A 24,302-nucleotide genomic window follows, 5' to 3' on the forward strand; every position below is an offset into this window, starting at 1 on the left:
CACCTCCCCGCCGTCCCCCCCGCCTGTAGTTTGCAAAGTCACAGTATGAAATGTTATGAAATCGCCTCTTGGGAAGGAGGGAAACAGAAAGCAAGGCGTTTGTTTAGAAAAATCCGCGGCAGCCTCTCAGATGTGCCTAAAAAGCTGCCTTCGACCCCCCTGTTGCATTTCCAGGGAAGAGGCAAATCTGGGCTTAAAATCATGAGTCAAAATCAACGGAAACAAACCCGTCCCTGGTTAGTTTTTTCCACTGACTTCAGTAGGCACAGGATCAGTGCGAGGGGAGACTGGGGACAGGCGGATGAGGCTCAGTGAGAAGCTGCTGTGTTGGTCCAACATCTCTCTCTGGAGCCAAATTCCTACTTGTGCCAGTAGAAGTGTCAGCAGGGCCAGGTTTGGGATCAGGCCCTTATTTGATCTGGGAATCTTACTGATTTCTCTCCGAGCTTTTACATGCTTTAAAAATTATTATTTGCCATACTGTTTGAAGGATTTAAAGGATAAGAACTTTAGGAGCAAATGCAGGCTCCTTCCTCCAGTCCTTGAGGGGGTTACAGTTCAAAAATTGCTCTAAAAATATTTTAGGGGAATCCTCTCTTTATATATGCATAGGGAGGCAGAACCAGAGATTCTGTTATTTTCTACTAGGGGTGGGATTGCAGGTTTAAAAACTCGCATTATAGATGGTAAACATTTTGCCCCATGAAACATATCACCAAGCCATTAAAATATTCAAAAGGTGTCCAGAAATTTTCCAGAAGAATGGATTCTTACATTGTTCCAGTAAGAAGAGTTCATCTCTTGTTCAAATTCGATTGGCAAAACAGATCAAAGATCTGTTGAGATGCATTTCAATTCCAATTTCCAATCTCCCTCAGTTCTGACTGTCTTGAGTCAATATTGGGAGAGGAAGTGGAGGTTAACTGGTTAGTTATTATTGCGAAGGAAGAAGTTGGAATGAGAAGTGATTCTTACAAATCCCACCCCAGAAACAAAACAACAACAACAAAAAAAATCTGTCAAAAGTCTTTGTGACACTTTTTAAACATCCCTGTTTGCAGTGCAGGGAGGATTCAGCCGGCTGTCAGATGGTACAAAAATAAACCTAGCAGAAACATTAAGTTTTTCAAAACAAGGCTGGAAAAGCTCATAAAAATAATGTTGCTCAGATGCGTTTTAAGAGAAACAGAATTACATCGACAAAATTATATGTTTTCCAGGTTTGGTTGGGGTGTTTTATTTTCCAAGGGGAAAAATGTTCCTGCAGCAAAGCGAACTGGTGCCATCTAGTGTCACCTCTCGCCGCTCCGCGTGAGGCTGGCGGGGCCGGCAGCCTCGGGAGAGTGGGAACATGTTTATTAACTGCTCGTTAAAAAAAGAAAAAAAAATGCTTGCCAGCTTGGAGGAAGGTGGCAGAGGAAACTCTGGATGCCACTGAACTTATTTAAGGAGCCTAATTGGAAACAACCGAGTGCTTATTAAAGTCACTGACATTTCCATATGGAGTTCTCTCTGGGTCTGGTCATGAAATCACATGTGAAAATCTTTCCGAGTTGTGGTGTTAATCTGCCCTTGAATTTTTGCCTAATTTAGGATGTATTGTAAAGCTGTGCTCTTTTTTTTTTTTTTTTTTTTTTTCTTTTTTTTTTTTTTTTTGGATCGGGGAAAGCTTTCAGCCTCCAGCTGCAGCAACCCAATATGAATTTGTAGGAGTAGTGTTTGGGTTTGGAGCACTTTTTTTTTTTTCTTAGTAAACAGTAACGTTATTCTCAAAACCCCATACAAATACAGGTGGTAAAACTTTGTGTGCCAGTGCCGTGTGGTAGGACTGTCCTCTCATTTTATTTGGATTCTCCATGTAAAAGAAAATCTTTTTACGAAGTCTATAGATGAATAAAACAAAGCTCTAACCAGGAGGTGCATTTCTTAGTGTGCAACTTATATATCTTCATATGTTTATGGTGTTAAGGCTTAAGAATTGTTTCATGCCTGTTTTAGTCCATGTGCTGTAATACCTGGGCTGGGAACTTCTTTCAAAGAGCTTTTACTGGTTCAGCTGGAGCCTGAAATGTTGTTTTCAGGTTTCTGAGAAGTTGGTAAAATCTAAATTTGGTGGAAAGTTGCTTGTGTGCTCACAACCTCTTTCTCCATTTTATAGTAGTATGGGAGTCTATAAACAGGAGCCTTGTATGCCGAGTGCCTGTATTCTTCTCTAGATCTATTTTTAAACCATTCTTCTGTTTGGCAAAAAGTGACACTTGGTTTCCATGTTTACAGCAGGCATTGGCAAACCTCAGGAGTTCACAGTTTGCAGTTTGGTTAGATCAGTATCCAAAAGTCAGCATCTGACCAGTAAGCTCCTTGAGACTGCAAATTTAGACTGCAAATGTAGTCCTCCTTTTTTCTTTTCTTTTTTTTTTTCTTTTTTTTTCTTTTTTTTTTTTTTTTTTTTTTTTAATCCGAGCTTTATCTTATGTGTTCTCATCACTGCAGGATGATGGCAGCCAAAAGACACACACCCCCAAATTGGAGCAAGCATGTAGTCTTCAGGACTACTTTAAAACCAGTAATCTCAGTGGAGCTTCCCATCTAAACCAGAGAGAGAGCTAGGGGCATTTAGGAGAGGGGTAGGAAATTATTGGTCTATATTGTTTTCCTTCCCCTCTTTCTCCTGGTCAGTTGCTGCTTTTAGGCTGTGTGCCGGGTACCCATGGGGAATGTTGGACCCCTTCTTGTGGAGGAGGGAGCTTGGAACAAGCACCCTGCAGGAGAGGGGCTTCTGAATGGGTCCTGAAGAAAGTGTCCTGTAGGACTAGGTACCCTCTGAAAAGCATCTCCTTAAATCTGTTTGGTTAAATATAGGGGCAAGGGGGTGTCTCATCCCATCCAGGCGGGATGCCAGAGTAGTTCCTTACTGCCAGAAGGAGTTGAGCCACCCTCAGCCCCAGGAGTACAGAGACAGGGAGGGTCAGGTGCCAGCTGGTAATTTTCTGTTCCAGTGTGGGGTAGGGGTGATCAGACACCTCCTGGGAGCCCAGGGGGGCCAGGGACCCAGCTCAGCTGCTGGGGACACCCAGCTCCGGCTGCACCCTGTTGCCGGGTCGGCATCTCAGTGCGGGGTTCAGCGTTGGCAGGGCACAGAGTCCGTCTTCTGTTCTCTGGAGTAGCTCCCTAGATTTGAGCCAGGACATGGTTCCTGCCTTCCCTTGAAAAATTAATGTGCCAAATTGCTTGGGGTCGTTTGAAATGCTGAGGAAGGCTCGACTCCTTGCTTCCCAAGGGCATGCACTGCTGCTGCCTCACAGCCAGAGCTTGGCTCCGTAGAGGGCAGGGGAGTCCTTTTTAGTAGGAAAACACTGGAGCCAGTTTTAACGTGCTTACCCCCTCCCTCCTCTGCGTTTTCTTCTGCAAAGACCAAAACAATGTGGAGACTTGAGCTGGGCCAGCTTTCAAGGGCAATCCTTTAAAACCTCTTTTGAAGTATGAACTATAAAGTTCCCTGCGGCGCTCGAGAAAATATGCAGTTTTCCTGGTTCCAAATGCTGATAATAAACCCGTCCAGATAATGTATTGCATTTCCTAGAAACATTTGTTTGCTGGCAGGAAATTGGATCAGATTGAGACCGCTCGATAGAGCAAGTGCAATCCGCTCACGGAAGGGTACGGTGGAAAATACGACAGGGCTTGCACTAGTGATGCTGCTTTTGATCTGTGCTGACGCTGTGGACTTCTCTCAGTCTCTTCATGGGTTATTATTAACCCAGCCACGTTTTGGCCTAGACACTCACCAGAAGCTACTAAACTAATAAAACTCTGCTGTGACAGCTAAAGGACACTTCGTGCCCCTGGATTGCATGGTAGCAGAAAGCTGAGCTGGGCACTCACACACCCCCAGCTAAAAGCATCTTCTTCACTGTGGCATGTAGTACCCATGGCTATGCTGGGGGAGCCACCCACACCCCACCTCATTTTCTTGGTTGTCCCCTTGATGCCTGTTCTGGAGAAACCAGGCATTCCTTGGCAGGGTGGAGAGGCAGCTGGCAGCACGCCCTGGCAGGCAGTGGGGATGTTCCCATGGGGCTGGGACCCTGCAGGGTGCAGGGACTAGGGGAGGAGGAGGGCAGGATGGAGCTTCCCCTGGGCGGGCAGTTTCGGAGCACTGTGTGGGATGAGGCTGTGGGGAAGGAAGATTTCACCCAGCCACTCCTCTAAGGTGATGTGAGTGAGTCGGCGCTGCAGGCTCTGGAGGGGTAGGAGATTGGGGCCCAGGGAGGGGGAAGTCTTTGGTGCTCTCCTCCCTGGCTATGCACTTGGGGGTGGGAGAAGGGCTAAGACCACAGGGTATTCCCCATGCGAAAAAGAATAGGGGAGCAAGGAGTTCGTCGCTGTGCACAGAGTGGGAGGCGGATGGATGAAAAGGGATTTCCTCTAACTGGGAGAGTAGATGAATGGAGAGGCGTGGCAGAAAAATGGATTGGAAGTCCCTGGTTGTCCCCTCTGCCCTAGGGTAAGTGAGCAGAGAGGGTCTCCCCTTCGCATGGGGTTGAGCTGAAAGAGGTTGCCCCACATGAAGGTGCACCTTCCCCATGCTCTCTGAGCTGCAGGGAAGGCAGAGCCAGCACTGGGCTCCTTTCCAGGAATGGGTTTTCTCGGGGAGGTGCCGGCAGGGAAGGGCTGTTCCCTGAACCACTGGGGCAGACCCATTGCCTTCCTGGAAGGCAACAGCAGTGACAGTCCGTGTGGCCACCCCCAAAATGGGCCCTGCGCCTATTCCAGATCTTCCTCTATGGGCGTAGCAAGCCCAGGCACACAACCTCGAGCACTGCTGGAGAGCCCACACCTGCAAGGTACTGGGCAGGAAAACTGGATGGGGGGTGTGGGATGATGCTCTGGCCCCAACTGAGCCTGGAGGAGCCTCATGGGATTTGAGGGGGGTTGGATGGCAAAGACCATGCTTGGCTGCAGTGGTTTTTTTCTGACCCTCCATCACTGGTCTCTGGTCCTTGTTGCCATTCTGTTCTCTGTGGTCTGAGTATCCTCCTGTGCTGGGGTCCAGAGCTGGTGCTGTGTGGGGACTGGAAGGGACAGGGTTAACCCGACTCAGCACAGCGAGGGGAAGGAAAGTCCCTTTCCCTTTTATGCCCACATCCTGCAGCCAGGAGCTGCTTGGGATGCACCTGCCCAGTTCTTGGGGCTGTGGGTGTTGACGCAGTGCTGTGCTGGGAGGGATTATTTGGAAGGGTGGGGAGGGGGCTGTGCTGGGGTCCAGCTCTGGGAGAGAAGCTGGGTATCCCCCCGGGCAGTGCTGTGCCCTCGCTGTGGATAAGGGAATTTGGTGACCATAGCAGCTTCTCGCATGATGCTCACGGGTGCAGCGTTCTTCTTGCTGTTTGTAACTTTGTTGGTTTACAAGTGGGTCACCTCATCTCCTCTGTGACACTGAGGTGACTTCCCAGAGCTTGGCAGGGTATGTCTGCCACTGTGGGTGAGGTTGGGGTGCCAGCCAGCTGCCCCAAACGCACACATCTGCTCATGTGGACACAGGGATGTGTGCTGGGCTCCTTGCAGAACGCTGTGAGTCCCTTGGCTTGCAATTGACGGCAGTGAGTGGCTGGCAGTGAGCATGTACAGAAAGGTCAGAGTCTGCAGTATTTGGGAAATGAGTCACTTTTTGCATGTGCATAAAGTTTTAAGCTGGCCAGGCTCAGAGCGGCTCTGAAGATTTGTGTTTGATGGCTGGAATAAAGCTGTAAGACACCCTCTGGGTTTTGCGCATGATACCTTGCCTTAAATCTCATCTCTTCATCCCAGTGGCTCTGGGGGTGGGAGGGGAGCTTGGGCTCCAGACCTGCACATCTCCTGCAAGGGAGAGGGAAGGCAGCACTTGTCCTTACAGGGATGACTGGGCTTTCTGCAAGCGCCTGGCAGTCTTAATAGTCTGGGGATTGGTCCTCAAAATAGTGTGATGAAGGTCTTGGCGTTTGTTGGCTCACTTATTAATTGTGCTTCTAGCTGCTGGGGCAACTGCCTGAGGACCTTCTTCCTGCATTGGTGCCAAGTAAATTTGGTTTGGTTTTAAGTAAATTTTGGAGGATTAGTATGAGTTCTGGAAGGCAATTAACTCCTGTGTTTCCTTGCTGTTCTGCCCCAGCTACATTGCTGGTGAAGCCAGTGCCTGGAGACACAGCTTGTGGTTTAAGGGAAGGCTTTGGCAGCAGCAAGGGAAAGGGGCATTTGTTCTGTGTCCTCATTGTTTCCACCACTGCTTCCTTTGCAGTCCTGGCCAAGTCACTTTGGTACTTGATGCCTATATCCTCCCAAATCTGTTCAGCAATCCCATCCCAGGGCGTTTTTACCAGTGGCTGGAGCATGTGGGTTTCTGAGCAGTGTGGCAGATGTTTGTGTGTATGTCATACCTGTTAACAAGGTGCTGGGAGTACGGCATGGGTCTTGAATGTGGCACCGGACAGGAATTCAGTCTTGGCAGGGGAAGAGTTATCTCCGAAAGAAGTGGTGAGAAAATTCTTGCTTGACTTCCCTTCCCCACCTGCCTTTAAGTTCCTGAGTCATAGAAATGAAAATCTCCTTGGCATACGCCCATGGTTTGGGCTAGAGGGTGTGGAAGAAGCTATGATTGCATTCTCAAAGCCTGTGGTTGTGATAAGAATGTACTGTACCAGAAGAAACAAATGTTAACCTCACTGGAGAGTAGAAGGTTTGTTATCTCTAGCTTTTATCCAACTGATACTTGAGCGAAACAGCAGCCTTGTGACCTGCCAGGGCCAATTCATAATTACCAGCTAATGTGGTGTTTGTTTTCTTGTGCTTTATTTGTAGGTTTGAAAGAAACTTTTGGACTGTGAATTGAGGCATTGGGTATGTAAATTTAAATTTTTTGCTTTCCCTCCTAACCTCCCTCCCCCTTTCCTTAATGAACTGTTTCATTAGACCCAGCTGGAATTTGTTTTTGGGAGAGCAGCTGCTCTGTAGAAACTGCTGTATGTTCATGTGCCACTGGGGAGGGAGGAGCCAGGAGTAGGGGAGGGGATTGATTGTGGAAGAATTTGACACGAAAGATGCATATTCCAGCCCAAACCTCAGGGAGATGTGGGCCATCCTCGGTGCTGATTGGGAGGACATCTCTGAGATGGGTCAGCAGGTGTTGTGTTGGGGGAAGGCTTCATATTCCTCGACTAATGTGAACCTTGCTCACGGGGAGGGACTGGGCCATGGTGTGGGTAGCAGCCCAGCAGGTTGGATGAGTTCTACTCCTCACCAGTTAATTGGGAAACTGTGGACAGGTCTTCTCCAGAGTGGCCACCACTTGGGAGTAGGAAGGTAGTTTCCTGGGTGAGGGCTGGTGTTCTACTGTGGGCTGGATATTCTAGATGTTGAAATAATTCGACTTCAGTTGGGACCTTAAGGCTTGTTTTGATTCCTGTGGCTGGGTTTACAGCCAGACATCACACAGGTGAGGAGGATGGCTCCTGAGGGAGGTTGGAAGGCTAGGAGCTATGTTGGAAGGCTTGTGGAGATGAACCTGAGTGGGCTGGGGTGGGGCTGCCATGGGTGAGGCAAGGAGAAAGAGATGATGGTTAGCTAATCCTCAGGAAGGTCTGTTGCCTTCCCCCACCAGCTTGCTGGGTGGGATGAGACATGCCAGGTCTCACTATCGGCTCAGGGACCTCACTAGGCAGCCTGGCAAGAGCTTGGTGTGGTGCAGAGCTGTTTGCCTTGGGACCAAGGAGCTGGTGCTGCCCCTACCAGGAGCAGATGGCCATCTGAGCATGTCCTAGAGAAGCAGCTGTCTCTTCCCTGGATTTAGAGTACTTGCCTGGCTGTTCTCCTTTCTCATCTTCCTCTGATGCTTGTGTCTCACGCAGACTCAAGATGGCCTCGCCGGCAGACAGCTGCATCCAGTTCACCCGCCACGCAAGCGACGTCCTCCTCAATCTCAACCGCCTTAGAAGCCGGGATATCCTAACTGATGTTGTCATCATCGTGAACCGGGAGCAGTTTAGAGCCCACAAAACAGTCCTGATGGCCTGCAGGTGAGAGCAGGGTCCTTCCCTGCCTTCCTTCTTGCTCCCTCAGGCTTTGGCCTCCAGACACACTGTTGCAGTCCTGAGAGGGCTTGTGGGATTCATGGAGAAACAGAGGCAGAGAAGCAGAACTGAAAGGGGCTGCCGAGAAGTTTGTACCTGTAATGGGATTAGAGCTGAGACCACTTCCCTCCAGTGTGCTGCCCTCACCTCTCTCCTTGTGTGCCCACATCTGCCCACACACAGCCCATGGAGACCAACGGGAGCACAGCAGATGTGAGACACATCCCTGAAGGCAAAGCACAAATGTGCCACAGGGACAGGATAGAAGAGGAAGGGCTTGGATGCTCACTGGGGTGAGCGAGTCCTCTGTGACCGAGGTGTCCCCTGCCACCACTATTTTTAGAGCTATTCCTCCCTGGCTTCCAGACTGCTGGCTGCACCCACCTTACTTAATTCTTTTTTTTTATTTTTTTTTAAGCCTGATGGGGTCCAAAATCCCTTTCCAGCTCCTAAGATTGCTGGAATTCCTTCCTAGTAAATGCTAATTAATATCCCACTATTGCCCAACTGAATTACAGCAAATGCCTTCCAGGTTCTCTTGCTGACATGGTATGAAGATTTCAAAAAGTCAAGCTTTGACTATTAAAATATCTGAAAAATGTTTTGGCAACATTTCTCCTTTTTTTTTATTTTTCTGGTTTAAGACTGTGTATGCTGTGTGTGTATGCCTCAAGAGGCTTCTGAAAGAAATGAGTCATAGTAGGAAGGGGATGGTAGTAAGAACAACAATGGAAAAAAACCAAAAAAGCTGGGGAATTACTAAATGGAGGCAGTGGGGAGTTGTTGAGCAGGTGAGATCTAAAAGCAGGCTGTTCCAGTTGGGAAAAGTGCAGTGCAAAAGACGCTTACTAAGCTGAGAAACCAAGCTTGATAATAAGGGGGAAGCTCAGGGAATTCTGTAATTGCCTCCTCCTCCTCCCTTCCCATTCTCAAAGCCCTCTGTACTCAGGGATTTCATACAAATTCTCCTTTTCCTCTTTTGAATTGTCATAACACTTGTCCTCTCTACTGTCTCCCCACTGCAGTGGCCTCTTCTACAGCATCTTCACTGACCAGCTCAAGTGCAACTTGAATGTCATCAACCTGGACCCTGAAATTAACCCTGAGGGGTTTTGCATCCTCTTGGACTTCATGTATACCTCCCGCCTGAACTTGAGGGAGAACAATATCATGGCTGTGATGGCCACAGCACTCTACCTGCAGATGGAGCACGTGGTTGACACCTGCCGAAGGTTTGTCAAGTCTAGGTGAGTGCCCTTGGTGAACTTTGAAGAGCCTGGGACTGTGTGTTTGGGTGGGCAGGGGAAGAACTGACAAAGTATCTGCAAATGCATCTTTCCGGGCTGAAAATTACTTTGTCTCTCTCCTGTTTTCCCGAATTCCAGTGAAGCAGGGATGGTGTCGGCTGTGAAGACCCCAAGGGAAGAGTTTTTGGCTGGACGGATGCTAGGCCACCCAGAAGTGATGGCTTATCGGAGCAGGGATGTCTCGGAGAGCGGCATGCCTCTTCAAAACGGGTCCCTCTGCAATGGGAGGGCCTTTGCACCTGGCTTGATCAACAGTTTGTCTGGATCCCCCATTTCCTACCACGGATACAGCCCTCTCCCTCTAAATAGCTTCCTGGTGGATGATGAGTTGCGGGAGATGAGGATGCCTCTTTCTGAACTCTCAAGGGCAGGTGCCTTCCCCAAGGAGAGGATCCTGCCGTGTGACAGCTCCAGGACAATCCCCACTGAGTACGTGAGAACCATTACCGACATCTCTGCCAACATGTGCCACGCCACCATCTATGCTCCGAAAGAAGGTGCTGCTGAGGAAGCCAGGAGTGACATGCACTACAGCGTGGCCTCTGGGCCCAAACCTGTCATCCCTTCAATCCGGAACAATCCCTACTTCCCTTGCGACAAAGTGGCCAAAGAGGAGGAGCGGACCTCTTCAGAGGACGAGATCAGCCAACACTTTGAGCCCACCAACACACCCCTGGACCGCAAGGGACTCATCAGCCCCCAGAGCCCACAGAAGTCAGACTGTCAGCCCAACTCGCCAACCGAGTCCAGCAGCAGCAAGAATGCCCGTATCGGTCAGAACTCCAGCTCCCTCTTCACCAAGAGCCCCACAGACCCCAAAGCCTGCAACTGGAAGAAGTACAAGTTCATTGTCCTCAACTCTCTCAACCAGAACACCAAGCAAGACAGCGCTGACCAGAACGAGATGGGAACCCTCTCTCCTCGCACCTACGTGCCCATGTCTACTTGCCAGCAGTCCATGGAGCCAGAGCATCTCAATGTGCAATCCCCCACCAAGATAAGCGTGAATGGTGAAGACTCTACTATCCCACAAGCAAGCAGACTCAACAATATTGTTAACAGGTGAGAAGACTTCCACCCCCATATCCCTTCCCCCTGAGAAATAGGACTTCCTGCCTTGTTGGTGAGGGTTTGCAAGTGTGAAATATCTGTGGCATTGAGCTGGGAAGTCCAGTCACGAGCAGATGGAAGCCCCTGCATTTGGTGAAGGGCTGCTCGTGACATTGTCTGAGTGCCCACCATCCCCACTGTAGTGGTGCCAGCCTGGACTGGCAAAGGAACTGGGAACACTGGGTTGTGAATCCCTGGGTAACTTTGGCAGCTCTGGATGATTTCTGGAGCCTGGATTTGCCTAGCCTGTGTTTCCACCAGACTCCCTATGCCTCAAGCTTTACTGTTGGCTGTAAGCATTGGAGTGGCCGAAGTGTCAGGGAACAATATGCTATCCTCTGGACCTGGATGTTTCTAAAGACATTTGACGTCATTTGGTGATGGGCACCTGAAGGTTTGAGGCTTAGGGACCTGTTGCTGATCAAGGCTATGCTGTGCATCTCACCACAAAGATGTCCCCAAAAAACACGTCTGTCCCTTGTGTTGGGAGGGGTGCAAACAAGGGTCTGGTATGGAGCACAGCAAGAGCCTTCTCACGGCTGTGTACGTTGCTGTCCTTCCACAGGTCCCGGGATGGGTCCCCTCGGAGCAGCGAAGGGCAGTCCCCACTGTACATGCATTCATCGAAGTGCAGCTCCTGTGGCTGCCAGTCCCCACAACATACTGAGATGTGCCTTCATACCCCCAGCTCAAACTTTGGAGAAGAGATGGGGGAAACCCAGTCTGAATACTCTGACTCCAGCTGCGGTGAGTTTTGTATCCGTGGTCATCTTTTTCAACCAGCAGTTGAAGCCATCACTGAGTGCCCTGTGATCACACAGTCAGACCTGTCCCTGATGCTGGTGGACCCCACAGTGCTTTACAGCCCTCTCTTAAGTGTCTGCCCAGCTGTGTGCAAGCATATGAGGGACACATGTACATGGGAATTGCTTCCTTCCTCCCTTTCCCCAGCACCATCCAGATACCATGTGCAGGGTGTTAGTCACCTGCTGCAAACCTGGCAGGTAAGGACAGGAAACAAGTGCACCCCACCCCACCAGAACCACAGGAGAGCAAGCCTGACAGATGTAATGACCGTAATGGGGATTGGGCAAGCTGGCATGTCTCACGCATCCGTCATGATATCTTTATTATCGGGGAGCCCAGTATGCACATCTGGGGAAATACAGATAATGGGGCTTGCAATCTTGTTGCAAAACCCCACAAGCCCAAAGACAGGTATCTGTGCACTCATCTGCCTATAGCTCAGGGAGGGGGAATGCAGCATTGCCACCTGTACTGTGGGCAGGGATCCAAGGAGGGAACCTCACTGTGGTAACAACACAACATTTAAGAGTTGGGCACCTTCCTAGTGGGGGAACCTGCCTTGTGATTTGGGTGGTGATTGTCTTCCCAAGCTCAAGGCAGACTTCTGTACACGTAAAGGTTAAAGACCTCTAAAGGTGCAGGAGTTGCTCCAGAGCTGAGCATCCTTCAGAGGATGCCTGATAACTTGAGTGCTTTCATGGACCTCTCTGAAAGATGTCCAGGTGAAATGCTGGCTTCTTGGAAGCAGCCTGTGTGTCACTAAAGGAAAGAGAGAGCTCTAAACAAGGGCTCGTGGTGACTTTGCTCTCTCAAACGCATGTTGTTGCTGTGTGCGCAAGGTCAGGAGGTAACAGCACGGTGCAAGCACGACTGAACATGAACATCTGCACTTGGCTGCTTGTTGCAACGCTTGCTCTGGCTGCCCCTCTCCTCCATCCCAAATCCATCCCATAGCCTATAAAGAAGGTGGCCCATGCACTGCCCATCTGATTGCTCTCCTCTCTGCCCTCCCAGAGAACGGAGCCTTCTTCTGCAACGAGTGTGACTGCCGGTTCTCCGAGGAGGCCTCTCTCAAGAGACACTCTCTGCAAGTCCACAGTGACAAGCCCTACAAGTGCGACCGCTGCCAGGCCTCCTTTCGCTACAAGGGGAACCTCGCCAGCCACAAAACCGTCCACACAGGTACAGTGTTGGCCGTGGGGACAGCTTTGGGGAGGCTGTGGGTTGATGAGCATGTGGGTGTTTATGGCTGGGTTTGTGCCGGGTGCAGCATCCTCTATTCTGTGTCACAAGCTGTCCCTGGTGGGAAGAGCAAGGTGCTTTACTTGGCACAGCCAGAGAGCCCTTGGACAGAGCACCAAGCCTGGGAGTGGGGGAGATACCTGCCCTTGCAGCAGGGGTGGAACACAACCTCCTTTGCTGTGAAGCACTGGGCACCACTATTTTTAAAGGTGTCTTGCAAAATGCATAGCTGGGAGCAAATGTGCAGCCTCCAGGTAACTTTGTGGTAGACTTAAGCAAAAAAAAATTTAAAAATAATCAGAACATTTAGGGAGAAGTCTGAGATTTATTTTTACATCCTAGAAATCCAGGTCACACCTTGCTTGGCATAAACTCTGCTGATGGGAAAATCTGTGAATGGATGGACTCTGTGAATCAGCACAATGAAAGCTGAGAAAGGAAGAGGATATTAAGGGTTTAGTCATTCGCTGACAAACCTAGAGCTTATTTTATTTCATGCTTTTAATGCTTAACATGTCAAAAGCCAGTCCACAAGCTGGGGAAGGAAAGTCTGGGCTGACAAGTCAGTGCTGCTGCACTGAATTAGACCCAAATTCCCACAGTCGCAGCTGAGCTCCAGGAGGGCTGTGCAGGGGACAGAGACAACACAAGTGCCAGGGCAGGGTTCAAGGGTGATTACTAACAGCTGTAGGGAGATGTAGGATAAGGAGGAACGATGCTGTTAATCCTTGGTGGCAGACCTGCCTGACTTCCTGTCTTGTCCTGAAGGCCTCAGCTCCTAATCCAAAAGAGAAAAGCTACCTGCTGGGCTCACCCTGCTCTCTAGACACCCTGACCAATGCTGCTTGTCCACAGCCATCTCCAAAAGGGACAGGAGTCAGGGCTAGTGCTTCATGCCATGGGGCTTGGCACCTGAAGGGACTTAGCTCTGGGGGGCACCACAGATCCTGGGTGCTGAACACACCTGTAGCTAATCCCTCACCCTTTCTTTGGGCTCTGCAGGAGAAAAGCCGTACCGCTGCAACATCTGCGGGGCACAGTTCAACCGACCAGCCAACCTGAAAACCCACACACGCATCCACTCTGGAGAGAAACCCTACAAGTGTGAGACTTGCGGGGCCAGATTTGTCCAGGTACGTGTAGCCTCTGGGACCTGCAGTCCCTGGGGAGGTGGGGTGTAGGCAGAGCTTCTGCCCAAGACTGGCAGATCTTCACCACCAAGACTGGTGATCCCTCATGGCAGGGAGGAGGCTGATGATGGCCCAGCTTGCTACCTTGAGCAGCTCTTCCTATGGTGCCATGGGGTAGATATGGACCTTAAGGTTTGAGGGGGGCAGTTTGGCTTAGTAAGGAAGCCTGACTGCTGGTTGTAGCTATTCTGCTCCGTTTGGTCTTAAGGACTGGAGATACCAGACCTCAGACACATGGCCCTGACTCCCAGCTGGAACCCAGTAGACCAAAAAAGATGTCTGGGCAGAACCCCATTCCCACAGGGATACCCTTGCTCCCAGTGGGATGCCTTCTTCCCTGGGGCTGTCCTGACCCAGAGCTGCTCTCTGCAGGTGGCCCATCTCCGTGCTCACGTGCTCATTCACACCGGAGAGAAGCCGTACCCCTGTGAGATCTGTGGCACACGCTTCCGGCACCTGCAGACCCTCAAAAGTCACCTTCGAATCCACACAGGAGAGAAACCGTATCATGTGAGTGGCCCTGCTTTTTTTGCTGGTGGGGAATCTCAGCTTGGGCTGGGGGAGGATGCTGCCAAGCCTGGGGGGCTGGGAAGATGTGAGGGCATTCACATGGGCTGGTTGCAGCATCCTAATGCCCTTTGCCAGCCTCATGAGGCCCTGCACCAAGGTCACATCCCTGCTTCTCGTGCCCCATTTCCCTCCTGGGCATTAGCTGATGCTGATGTGGTATTTTTTCAGGCGTGGCTGTGTTGGAAACACTGACATGCAGCCCAAGCTGGGTACATCTTAGTTGCTCTTTTCTTCCATCCCATTTGGAAGAAGGTCACACTTCTTCAAATAGCTATGGCTTAAATTACAGCTGCCTGTGGTGTGCAGAGATGGGGGAAAGGAGCAGACAGCCTGGCCTGAGCTCCCCTCTGATGGTGATAATCGCACCCAGCAAGCAGCCTGTCCTGCCTTGCTTGCAGCCCTGGGGGCTCCCAGCTTTTTGCTGGGGCTTTCCTGGCTTTCACCATCTACTAGAGAGAGAATCCAAGCAGGGATTGACATCTAAACATCCTGGAGCCATCCAGCTTGGCAGAGGTCAAAAGCAGCTCTAGAAATAGCCCTGTAGCTGGTTTGATCGCCTAGATATGGAGCTTGGTGTTATGTCTGTCAGACCCAGAGTCATCTCCTGAGGGACTTTGCCCTTTGTGCATCCCATAAACCAACATCTGCTGCTGAAAGCCTGGGATGGTGGGCCCCCACGTGCTGCTCCTCCCACTGCTTTCCCACTTTTTCCCTCGTCCACCTGTTTAGTGGGTGCAGTGTCCGCGGGTCTCTGGTGGAGAGCAGGTATTTGGTGGCCCGCGGGGAAGGACGTGTCCCCTGCCGTGGCGTTTCACACCCTCTGCCTTTGCCTGTCGCCCCACAGTGTGAGAAGTGCAACCTGCATTTCCGCCACAAAAGCCAGCTGCGGCTCCACCTGCGGCAGAAGCACGGGGCCATCACCAACACCAAGGTGCAGTACCGCATCTCGGCCAGCGAGGTGCCTCCGGAGCTCCCCAAGGCCTGCTGAAGGCAGAGGATTTCCCAGGAGGAGGTCGTCTTGGGGGGCATGGGGGGGGGAGAAGCTGTCCAAAGGATACTTGCAACACTTTAAAAGAGGAAAAAAAAAGAAAAAAAGAAGAGAGAGAAAGAAAAAAATATTCATCACATGATGGAGTGCCTCTAAACCCATAGTACAGATAGGTGGAAAAACATTAGAAATTTTAAAAAAATTTACAAATACACGGGTTTTATTTTTCCCAGTTATGTGAAACAAAAAGAAAAAATAAAATTATTCAGATCTTACTGTAAATAAAACATAAAAAAATTAAAAATAGTCATTTTAAATGTCTGTGCAGTGGAGTGTTGATAAACTCTGGAGTCTAACCTTCACAGCCTTTGCCGTTTAAAGATGAGGAATGTAATGTTGATTTATGGGAACAGATTTTTTTCTTTTGTATGCAAAATGTGTGTTCTTTTAAAGAGAAAGTATGCTATTAAAGAGAGGGCTTTAACTTTTTTAACCAAAGGTGAAGGAATCTATGGCAGAGTTGTAAATATATATAGATATAAATATATAAATATATATATAAAATAAATATATATAGACCTTTAAAAAAGCTATATTAAAAATATATAAAATGCATTAAAGGCTCAGTTGGACTCTGCAGGCAGAAGCCACTCTGAGAATCTTTATTATGATAGAGCACTTAAGGAGATATTTTAAAGTATTGCATCTGTACAAGTAAGAAAATATTTTGTCTAAATGCATCAGTGTATTTGTATTTTTTTGCAAGTGAAGGTTTACAATTTACAAAAAAGTGTGTATTAAACCAACAAAGCTGCAGAAGGAATTTAAAATAATAATAAAGTGTAATTTTTTTGTTCTAGTTCTCAGTCTGTATATATGTAAAATGTGGTTTCGCACGGTGCCTTTCTTTTCAATGGAAGTTTTCAGTGTATGGACTATATTGAGCTCAGTTTCTTCAAGGTACAGCCTGATGTTGCAAAAGGAGTTTTGGTGGAACTCTTTAGTGGGGGAATGTTTTATTTTTTTTTGTTTTGGATTTTTTTTTGTCTTATTTTACATGCTTGTGTTATAAACAATCTCGGGAGACAGGGTTTGGGCTGTGTCTAAACTGCATTAATGCGTTCTGTAAAATATAGCTGTACAAATAAAAGAATAAAATGAAGAAAAGTGACATATGATGGAGTGAGAGGTCTGTTCTTGCCTGTCCTTCTCCTTGAGCACCTGGGAGCCTTGCTGGTGCCCCGGGAAGGGGTTGAGCATCCCACAATCTGGTGTGAGCTCTTGGCTTGGTGTGGTTCTGGCCTTGTGTTGGAGGCAGGGGCCTGTTCCAGCATCGAATGAAGGTGGTCTCTGGCAGGAGGTGTGAGCAGGACTCTGGATCCTGGTGGGGAAGTGTGCCACCCCCTTGATACTCTCTGCACTGGCACTGAGTAGCCAGCAGGAACAGGGCAGAGCCTGGGAGAGACCTTTGCTGACCAGCCCAGGGACAGTTCCAGATGGCTGGGTAGTTATTTATATTTCCTGGAATCCAGTGCACTTGCCAGAATTGCTCAGGGGAGATGGCTGCCTGCTGCTCCTCTTTTCAGAGCCTGGGATGGTGGAGGCCTGCTGTTCTGCCTGCCTTGTGAGACGATTCAGTGGAGCAGGGTCTGTAACCCCATCCAGGACCTCACTGGCCGAGAGCATCTCTGCTTCCAGCCATTGTCCATGGGCTTTGGGCCAGAGCTGAGACAGCCCAGCCTGAGGAAGTCCCTGGGCTCGCCCTGGCAGGGAGAGGAGCTGCTGTGCTGTCTTTGGGTGGCTGTGGCTTGCTGGGAGAAGCCTGGAGTGCCCAGGCCCTGAGCTCTGTGCAGGCAGCCCAGCAGCGCTGTGCTGCTCTGAGATCGCTTCAACGAGCCGCACGGAAAAAAACTTTCTCTGCCTTACACAGGCAGGACTGGCTGGAACCAGCACTGGTGTGGAGCCCAGGCGCAGCTCAGCACGGCCTGGGGTGGGGCCTGAGTTTCATTTTGAATTTAGTTAACTCATGGATAATTTTGGTTCAGGGCTTGCCAGATGATTCACAGTGGGGGGACTTGGATGCACCAGCAGGAAGGGGAGGGCCTGGCTGGTTGCAGGGTCAGGAGGGGCTGCACTAAGGAGGAGCTGGAGATGAAGAGGATGTGTTTTTCAACACACCATGGGACAGAGGTGGATGTGAGACAACCAAAGCAGCCTTGCACGGCAGGAAAATTGCAGGAAGAGGGAGAACCAATTTGCTGTTTTGCAGGATCCTCTCTGTTCTGACTCAGTCTTCTGATGGTCACAGCAGGCTGAGACGACTATTGCTGACATTAGCGGAACATTTTTAGGACCAGAAGCTATGAAGATGCTTTTGGGCCACATAAGTGGGATCATGATGACCAATAACGGCAATGCTATTCTTAGAGAAGTTTCTCCTGAGGAATTGCCTTGCTTGGCATAGCCTCTGGATTTGACCTGGATGGAGTGGCTGGTTCTCATCTTTGTGAGTTTGTGGCTTTTAAGTCTGCTGTTCTTCCTTATAACATCTTTGAGCTCTTGCTGTATGTGCTCATCTAAAGACAAAGCAGTTGCCTTCTCCTGTTTGCCTCTAAATAAACATGTTGTTTCAGGCTAAAAATTAAACTTTTTAACTTCTCCTACTCTGGTCTTGTGAGACCCCACCTGTAGTACTGTATCCAGCTCTGCAGCCGCTAGCGCAAGGAAGACAATTGACCTGATGGAATGAGTCCAGAAGAGAGCCGCAAAGCTGGTGACAGAGTTGGAACATGTCTTGTATGAGGACAGGCTGAGAGAATTGGGGCTTTTCAGCTTGGAGAAGGTTCCAGGGAGACCTTAGAGCATCTTACAGTACCTAAAAGGAGCCCACAAGAGAGCTGGAGAGGGACTTTTCACCAGGACATGTAGTGATAGCACAAGGGGGAAAGGCCTTAAGCTGAAGGAGGGTAGATTTAGATTAGCTATTAGGTAGAAATTCTTAGCCATAATGGTGGTGGGGCAGTGGAACAGGTTGCCCAGAGAAGCTGTGGATGTCGAATGCATGGCAGTGTTCAAGGCCAGGCTGGATGAGGCCTTGAGTATCTGTAACTAGTGGAAGGTGTCCCTGCCCATGGCAGGGGGTTGTAACAAGATGATCTTTAGCATCACGTCCAACCCAAGCCATTCTATGATTTCCTAACCCCCAGCTCCTCTGGCTTGCCTCCCAGAAGATCAGGTCTGCTGGCATGAGAAGAAGCCCCACAAAAAGGTGAGGGCTGAGCAATGAGCTGGAGGCAGCCTCTCTCTGCTCCTGTTTGATTTGGCTGGGCGGGACAGCTGCCTGGCAGCCTGCAGAGAGCGCCTGCCTGCTGTAGGGCAGGCATTTCATGGAGTGAGGTCTTCCCAAGCATCCTTCTGGGCAAGGGCCTATTTTTCACCCCACAGGCTAAGGCCAGCATGAGCCCTCACCAACTTACTCATGTTAGACAGAGGATGATGGAAAAAGGACCACAAATAGAGCATTGCCTGAAGTGTTGACAACAGCAAAATCTTGCTTTCCCACCTTGCTCCCTCGCTTTCCCTTTCTACCTTTCTCTGGTGGGTTTTTAATGTTCAGTAAACCTGGCTGTCCTCACGACAGGGTTTTGACACACATACTGCTCTCATTTGACACACATATTTAGGTTTCTCCCCTCCCTGTCAGGACCTGCTTGCCTTTGAGCTCACCGCCTCTCTGGTTACTGCAGTTGTCACTTCTGGAAGCGGCTGAGGACAGCTGACAGTTCCACTTGCCCCAGACAAGCAGCTGTGTAGCCACAACCTCTATTTCCCATTGACTTGCTCAGCTGCACTGGCAAAATAAATACTGTATTTTGCCGGAGCACGGTTTTCTCCTCCTGACGGATTTTATTTTTTTTTTAAACAGTGATGTCATGGCTTTTCCAGGCAGTTCAGCTGCAGCGATAACAATCCACGGTCAAAGGCCTGCAGGCATCTGGCACGGATGGTGTTTGGAGAGGCAAGGGAGCCGTCACACACAGAGCTGCCCTACACCTGTTCTATGCCTGCTTTATGCCCACAAACACTGAACTGCTCAGCCCTGCCCGTGTCGGTACTGCTGGGTTGTTTGCCCTTGGAAAACGCAGCTTCAGAGACAGGCTGGCATTCAGAGGGAAGGTCAGCACCAAACCTATGAAATGGCTGGTTGCCAGGAAGGCCCAGCATGGAAATGGGGATTCAGAGTCCAGGGGAGTGAGCAGGGCTCGGGGAAGGGACGCTTTATTCCTTCAGGCAGCGTGGAGGGACGACCCCGGGGCCGGGGCTGCGGCTGGGGCCGGCCGGGGCGCTCCGCTGCATTCTGCCGAGTCTCCACAAGAGGGCAGTGGAAGACGGAGTTTGAGCACGGAGTCCTGGAATTACGGAATTTGGGCTGGAAGGGACTTTAAAGATCATCCAGTTCCAGCCGTGGACAGGGACATTTTCCACAAGATCTGGTTGCTCAAAGTTTCATCCAGCCTGGTTTTCCAGGGATGGAGCATCCGCAGCTTCTCAAGTTTACCTATTCCTCACCACCCTCACAGTAAAGAATTACTTCCTTATATCTAACCTAAATTGTCCCTCTTTCAGTTTAAAGCCATTCCCCTTTGTCTGTCACTGCATGCCCTTGTAAAAAAGTCCATCTCCAACTTTCTATAATCCCGTTTAGGTACTGGAAGGTGCTATAAGGTCTCCCCGGAGCCTTTTCCAGGCTGAATAGAGATGGTCTTTATTGGGGAGATTTATATGCAGAGAGAAAGCAGAGTCCTGTATTATTTCCTGATTTTGTGTGCTCATCCACCTGTACCCATCATCTCTTGCCTTATGCTAGTAAATCCTCATAGCACAGGCCAGCATCTCTCTGTACAGCCTCAAACACAGCCCCATCCCTGACTCCTGACAGCCACTGCAGTAGTACAGGTAAACACCCTGGTATTTCACTCTCATATTATACATGGTATATAACTCTCAGTTCAGCCTGTTCAGCTGTGCTTCTGCATGTGTTTGTGCTGATCTTTCCCTTGTCTTTCCCATGTATCTCCCTTTTCCTTCCCCATTCTCTTCCCTTTCCCTTTCATTTTCCCTTTCCCTTCAAGGCGGCTGCCACCAGCCCTACAGACGCCATGGCAGTATCCTAGGTGTCTGAGACTGGGAATAAATCTCAGGCAACAGCATCAGAAATCCTAAACACAACTCCAGCTCTTAGACAGAGACATTTCAAAAATTAGGTACTAGAATCCCACCTCTGTGAACCTCTGCAGTCTGGCTGCCCTCCCTCTTTGATACTGGAGCAGAAATCCCAGAGGCTTGTAATTAATGGAGAGGCAAATTCTTTTGGTTCTGTGCCCAAGTTTAACTATAAAAACAGAAGCCTCTCATGGGTGTTGTTCATGTACAACCCCAATATCACTGCTCTCTGTGTAGCCCATTCCAGGGATACATGGTACCATTCAGCCAGTCTCTCTCCCTTATTGAACTCTTGGTTTTTGTTGTCACTCAGGCATGACTGACCACTCTTTCTCCACTCATCTGGATCTCCCGGGGCAGGAACCTGCTCTATTAGCTTTTCAGCAAGCTGCTAGAGCTGTTGGGCTGTAGCAGCTTCCTTGCTGCCCCCCAGCACCAGCTGCATGTCCAGAGAAAGAATAAGGAATGTCACACCCTGGCTCCCAGATCACCGGTCAGCCCTACCAGCCTGAATGCTAGAATATAAAGAAAAGCAGTTTTCCCTGCTGGCAAGGTAGTGATCCATGGCAAAACTGTCCTGCTCGTAAAAGCAGAGCTGAGAGTGTGGAGAGTGTTTAGTAGGTGATAGCGAGGGAGATAAGGTGCAATAGGAACCGGGCTGACAGCTGCGGTGACAGCAGAGGGCACGCTTCGCTGCCGAGCACGCAGCCTGTGCGCACAGAGCCGCGCATTGCTGGACTGCTCTGGGTCTGTGGAGCAAGCTGGAAGCGTGGGGGTAAGGAAGCAGTCACAGGAATTCAATGCAATTCAATCGTCTGCAAAGCCACATGCCCTGCAGCGCTGCGGCAGAAAGAAAGGAACAGAATTGCCTCTGCCACAGCCGAGCGGATGATGGATTTATCTGGCTGGAGAATGAGTGCAAAAAATTCAGAGCACACTGATCCCATAGAGGAGCTGGGGGAAAGGGAACTGGTAAATCAATCTGCGACTCACTCGCTGCTCCATGCCTGCTCCAGCCATGAGGATGTCTGGAGGTCTGCCCTTACCCCTTCCCCAGGATTCCTCCAAAGGAGACAGCCCAGACTTGTATGGAGCAGATGGACTTCCTTTCTCCACTCCCTCATCGCTGGTTCCTTCAGGTCAGCTTTCTGAACAAAAGCACATGGTATTTTTCCTTTAGATTTTCCTTGAAAGGAAAAAAAAATTTCAGAAGGAGAATATCAGAGTGATTCTCACAAATATTACCTGAGAACTTTGGTCCATTCAATACTGTATCTGTCAACAAGGCTCAGACCTGATGGGAGTTCAGTTTCTCTCCTTTAAACAGGCTGAGATATTTCTAGGGGAACATTCCCATCAAAGCTTTGTCTCTGGTCCTGCCTCACCAGCCTCATAATCTCAACTGAATCCCAAGAGGGTAAAAACAGCCAAGGTGGATGTCAGAGCCTTTCTGAGGCTGCTCTGGCTCAGGAGCCAAGTCATTTCCATGGAGGGCGTGACCAGAGAGAAGAAAATGACCACACTTTTGCTTTCTTCTGGTGAGCTTCTGAAATTCAGTGGGACAAATCCAAGACACTTCCGTGTGGTCATAGTTCCCCTGTTGCTGGGGGACAATGTAATTCCTCCAGCCTCCCTCACACAGAGGGGGGAACAGAGGGACAGCCACCCAGCTCCAGGGCTGCACTGAGATGGAGTCAGAGCCAACCTGGTCTTCCAAGCCTTGTCCCCACGTGTCTGGAAAAGCCACAGTAGCCAGTGAACATCAAAGCCAGGTATTCCCAATGTGACTGAGGGTCTGTGCTTGCCTGGAACTGGACTGTAGGGAGCACAACAACTCCAACAATATTACTCCCAACCCTAAGTCCTATTGGGCATTATTGCTCTGCTGCAGGATGCCCTGCACTGCCAGATGGCCAGGGAGGGTTGGCAGGGCAGGGTTGGGCTGGGTAGACACAAAAATGAAGAACAAAGTGTGGGTGAAGACAGGGGCTAGGAAGGAACAGCTCTGGGCTGAACATCTTCAAGAGTCCTGGGCTCATGCACACAGAGGTGCCGTGGGTAGCTGGGGAAGAACCAGGTGCTGAGCAGCCTGGGTTTGGGCAGGACATCAAGAATGGCCTCTCAAAACCCCTTAAGGAATCAAGTCTGGTATCTTCCCCCATTTTATGGCAGCATGACCATACCAACTTCCTAAAACCATCCCTGCCAGCCCACAGGGAACCGATCCATCTCTGACTGAGCTATGCAGCTCTGCAAAATCCCATTAGGTGTGTCTGAGTCCTGCTGGCTCCACAGGAAGTTGTCAGGAAATGAGAAAGAGGGACACTCATCAGGGAGGTCGTTTCTGCACTGTGCCAGCTCCTACAGCACTCAGCTCCATGTTGGTGTACAGGTGGGTCCAAAGGGTGACAAAATGTAGCACAGCTCTCCATCCTATGCAGCAGTGCCAGGCTGCACTCCAGCTCATTGCCATACCCCGAGAAATACAGGTGCTGAACTCATCCCTCTGGCACATCAGGGCAGATCCATACCTGTGGAAGCGATAGGAGGATGGTACCTTAGGAGTGATGGGGGTTCCCAGTGTCCCCATCCCCTTGGGGTGGCACACTGAATGACAGAAGGGGTGCAGGCCTGGAGTGTGCAGTGGCAGGGGACATTAGGTAACAGCTTCCAGTAAGCCACAGGGGAGTCTGAAATAATCCAGTGCTGTCTCTCATTTCCATCTCTGCTCCTCCCCACTGCGGAACCCAAGCAGGTTGCACTGCCCTGGGCTGTGGGAGCTGGGATGAGCTGGTGGGGAGTTGGAACCTTCTGCAAAGCTGGCCCAGGCTCGCACTGCAGTGCGGCACAGCTGGGCTGGGCTGTGCAAGGAGGAGAGCCTGGGGGCTACAAAACAAGTATATTCCCAATACAAATAGAATAGGAGAGCCCAGCTTGCTGCTACTGGCACATCACGAAAAGTGGGGAAATTACTGTTGCTGAGAGAATCCTTTCCTAGGAAACCTCTCTTGAAGGCAGGCAAGAGGGCCAGGATAGGTTTGATGCCCAGCATCTGCTGCCTTGGCCATTTGCCATGCCCAGGACTGGCTCTGCTTCTTTGCCCACAGGAGGAGAGAGATGATGGCCCAGCTGCTAACACAGTGTCTTGGTGGAGAGAAAAGCTCTGGCAGTCATGGCCCTTGGGGACAACCTGCTCTCTTGGGTCCAATCACTTCCCTTGGCCTTGGCAGGAGGCTGTGTCCTGTGTCCAAAACATGGGAATGTGTCCAAACCAGAGCAGGGTCTGATTCTTCTCCACCAGTTTCCCCAGAGCAAGACCAGTGCTAGAAGACAGACAGGGTCCCAGGAGCGCAGAGCTTGGACTTGTTCATGTCAGGCAGATGGGGAAAAACTGGCTATAAATGCTGCACAAGTAAACCCAACCCTCAGGGCCTCATAAATGAAGGCTTATTCTCTCATGATTGTCATTAATTTTGTTCCACAATTTGGGAAGGATGAAGATGATGAAAGCTATGTGAGGCTGCAGAGCCTCGCTGCACAAAGGAAGGGAGGCACCATGCAGGGAGGGCAGTCGCAGTTCAGCCCAAAGTTCTACCTGGTCTGGAACCAGCAACCAGCACCAATTCATCTTGTTGGACTGTGAAACAGAGCAGGAACACTTTGTTTCGTGCTTCATACTCCTAGATCAGCCTCAGCAAACCCAGCCAGCAGCACCAGGGTTGAAAGTGGGGTGGGGGGTGCACATTATTTCAGCATGAAA

General features: G+C 50.0%; 1 protein-coding gene across 1 annotated transcript; it reads left to right on the forward strand.

Annotated features, from left to right (window-relative positions):
- Window positions 1-6,774: 6,774 nt before the first annotated feature.
- BCL6 (BCL6 transcription repressor) lies at window positions 6,775-16,494 on the forward strand. The gene is made up of 9 exons (XM_042042139.1): window positions 6,775-6,876; window positions 7,884-8,051; window positions 9,131-9,352; window positions 9,491-10,474; window positions 11,088-11,269; window positions 12,344-12,511; window positions 13,574-13,704; window positions 14,134-14,271; window positions 15,176-16,494. The coding sequence occupies exons 2-9, from the start codon at window positions 7,891-7,893 to the stop codon at window positions 15,317-15,319; spliced, it is 2,130 nt and encodes a 709-aa protein (XP_041898073.1). The 5' UTR covers window positions 6,775-6,876; window positions 7,884-7,890; the 3' UTR covers window positions 15,320-16,494.
- The last annotated feature ends 7,808 nt before the right edge of the window (window positions 16,495-24,302 follow it).

The sequence above is a fragment of the Corvus kubaryi genome, unplaced genomic scaffold (genome assembly GCF_017639235.1).
Source record: "Corvus kubaryi isolate FWS band 111438036 unplaced genomic scaffold, C.kubaryi_AGA036_p1.0 37397, whole genome shotgun sequence".
Taxonomy (NCBI): domain Eukaryota; kingdom Metazoa; phylum Chordata; class Aves; order Passeriformes; family Corvidae; genus Corvus; species Corvus kubaryi.

Coding starts and splice junctions, on each gene's coding strand:
- BCL6 (XM_042042139.1), top strand. CDS start 7,891: ATGGCCTCGCCGGCAGACAGCTGCATCCAGTTCACCCGCCACGCAAGC. Junction 10,475..11,087: donor CTCAACAATATTGTTAACAG/GTGAGAAGACTT, acceptor GTCCTTCCACAG/GTCCCGGGATGGGTCCCCTC. Junction 11,270..12,343: donor ATACTCTGACTCCAGCTGCG/GTGAGTTTTGTA, acceptor CTGCCCTCCCAG/AGAACGGAGCCTTCTTCTGC.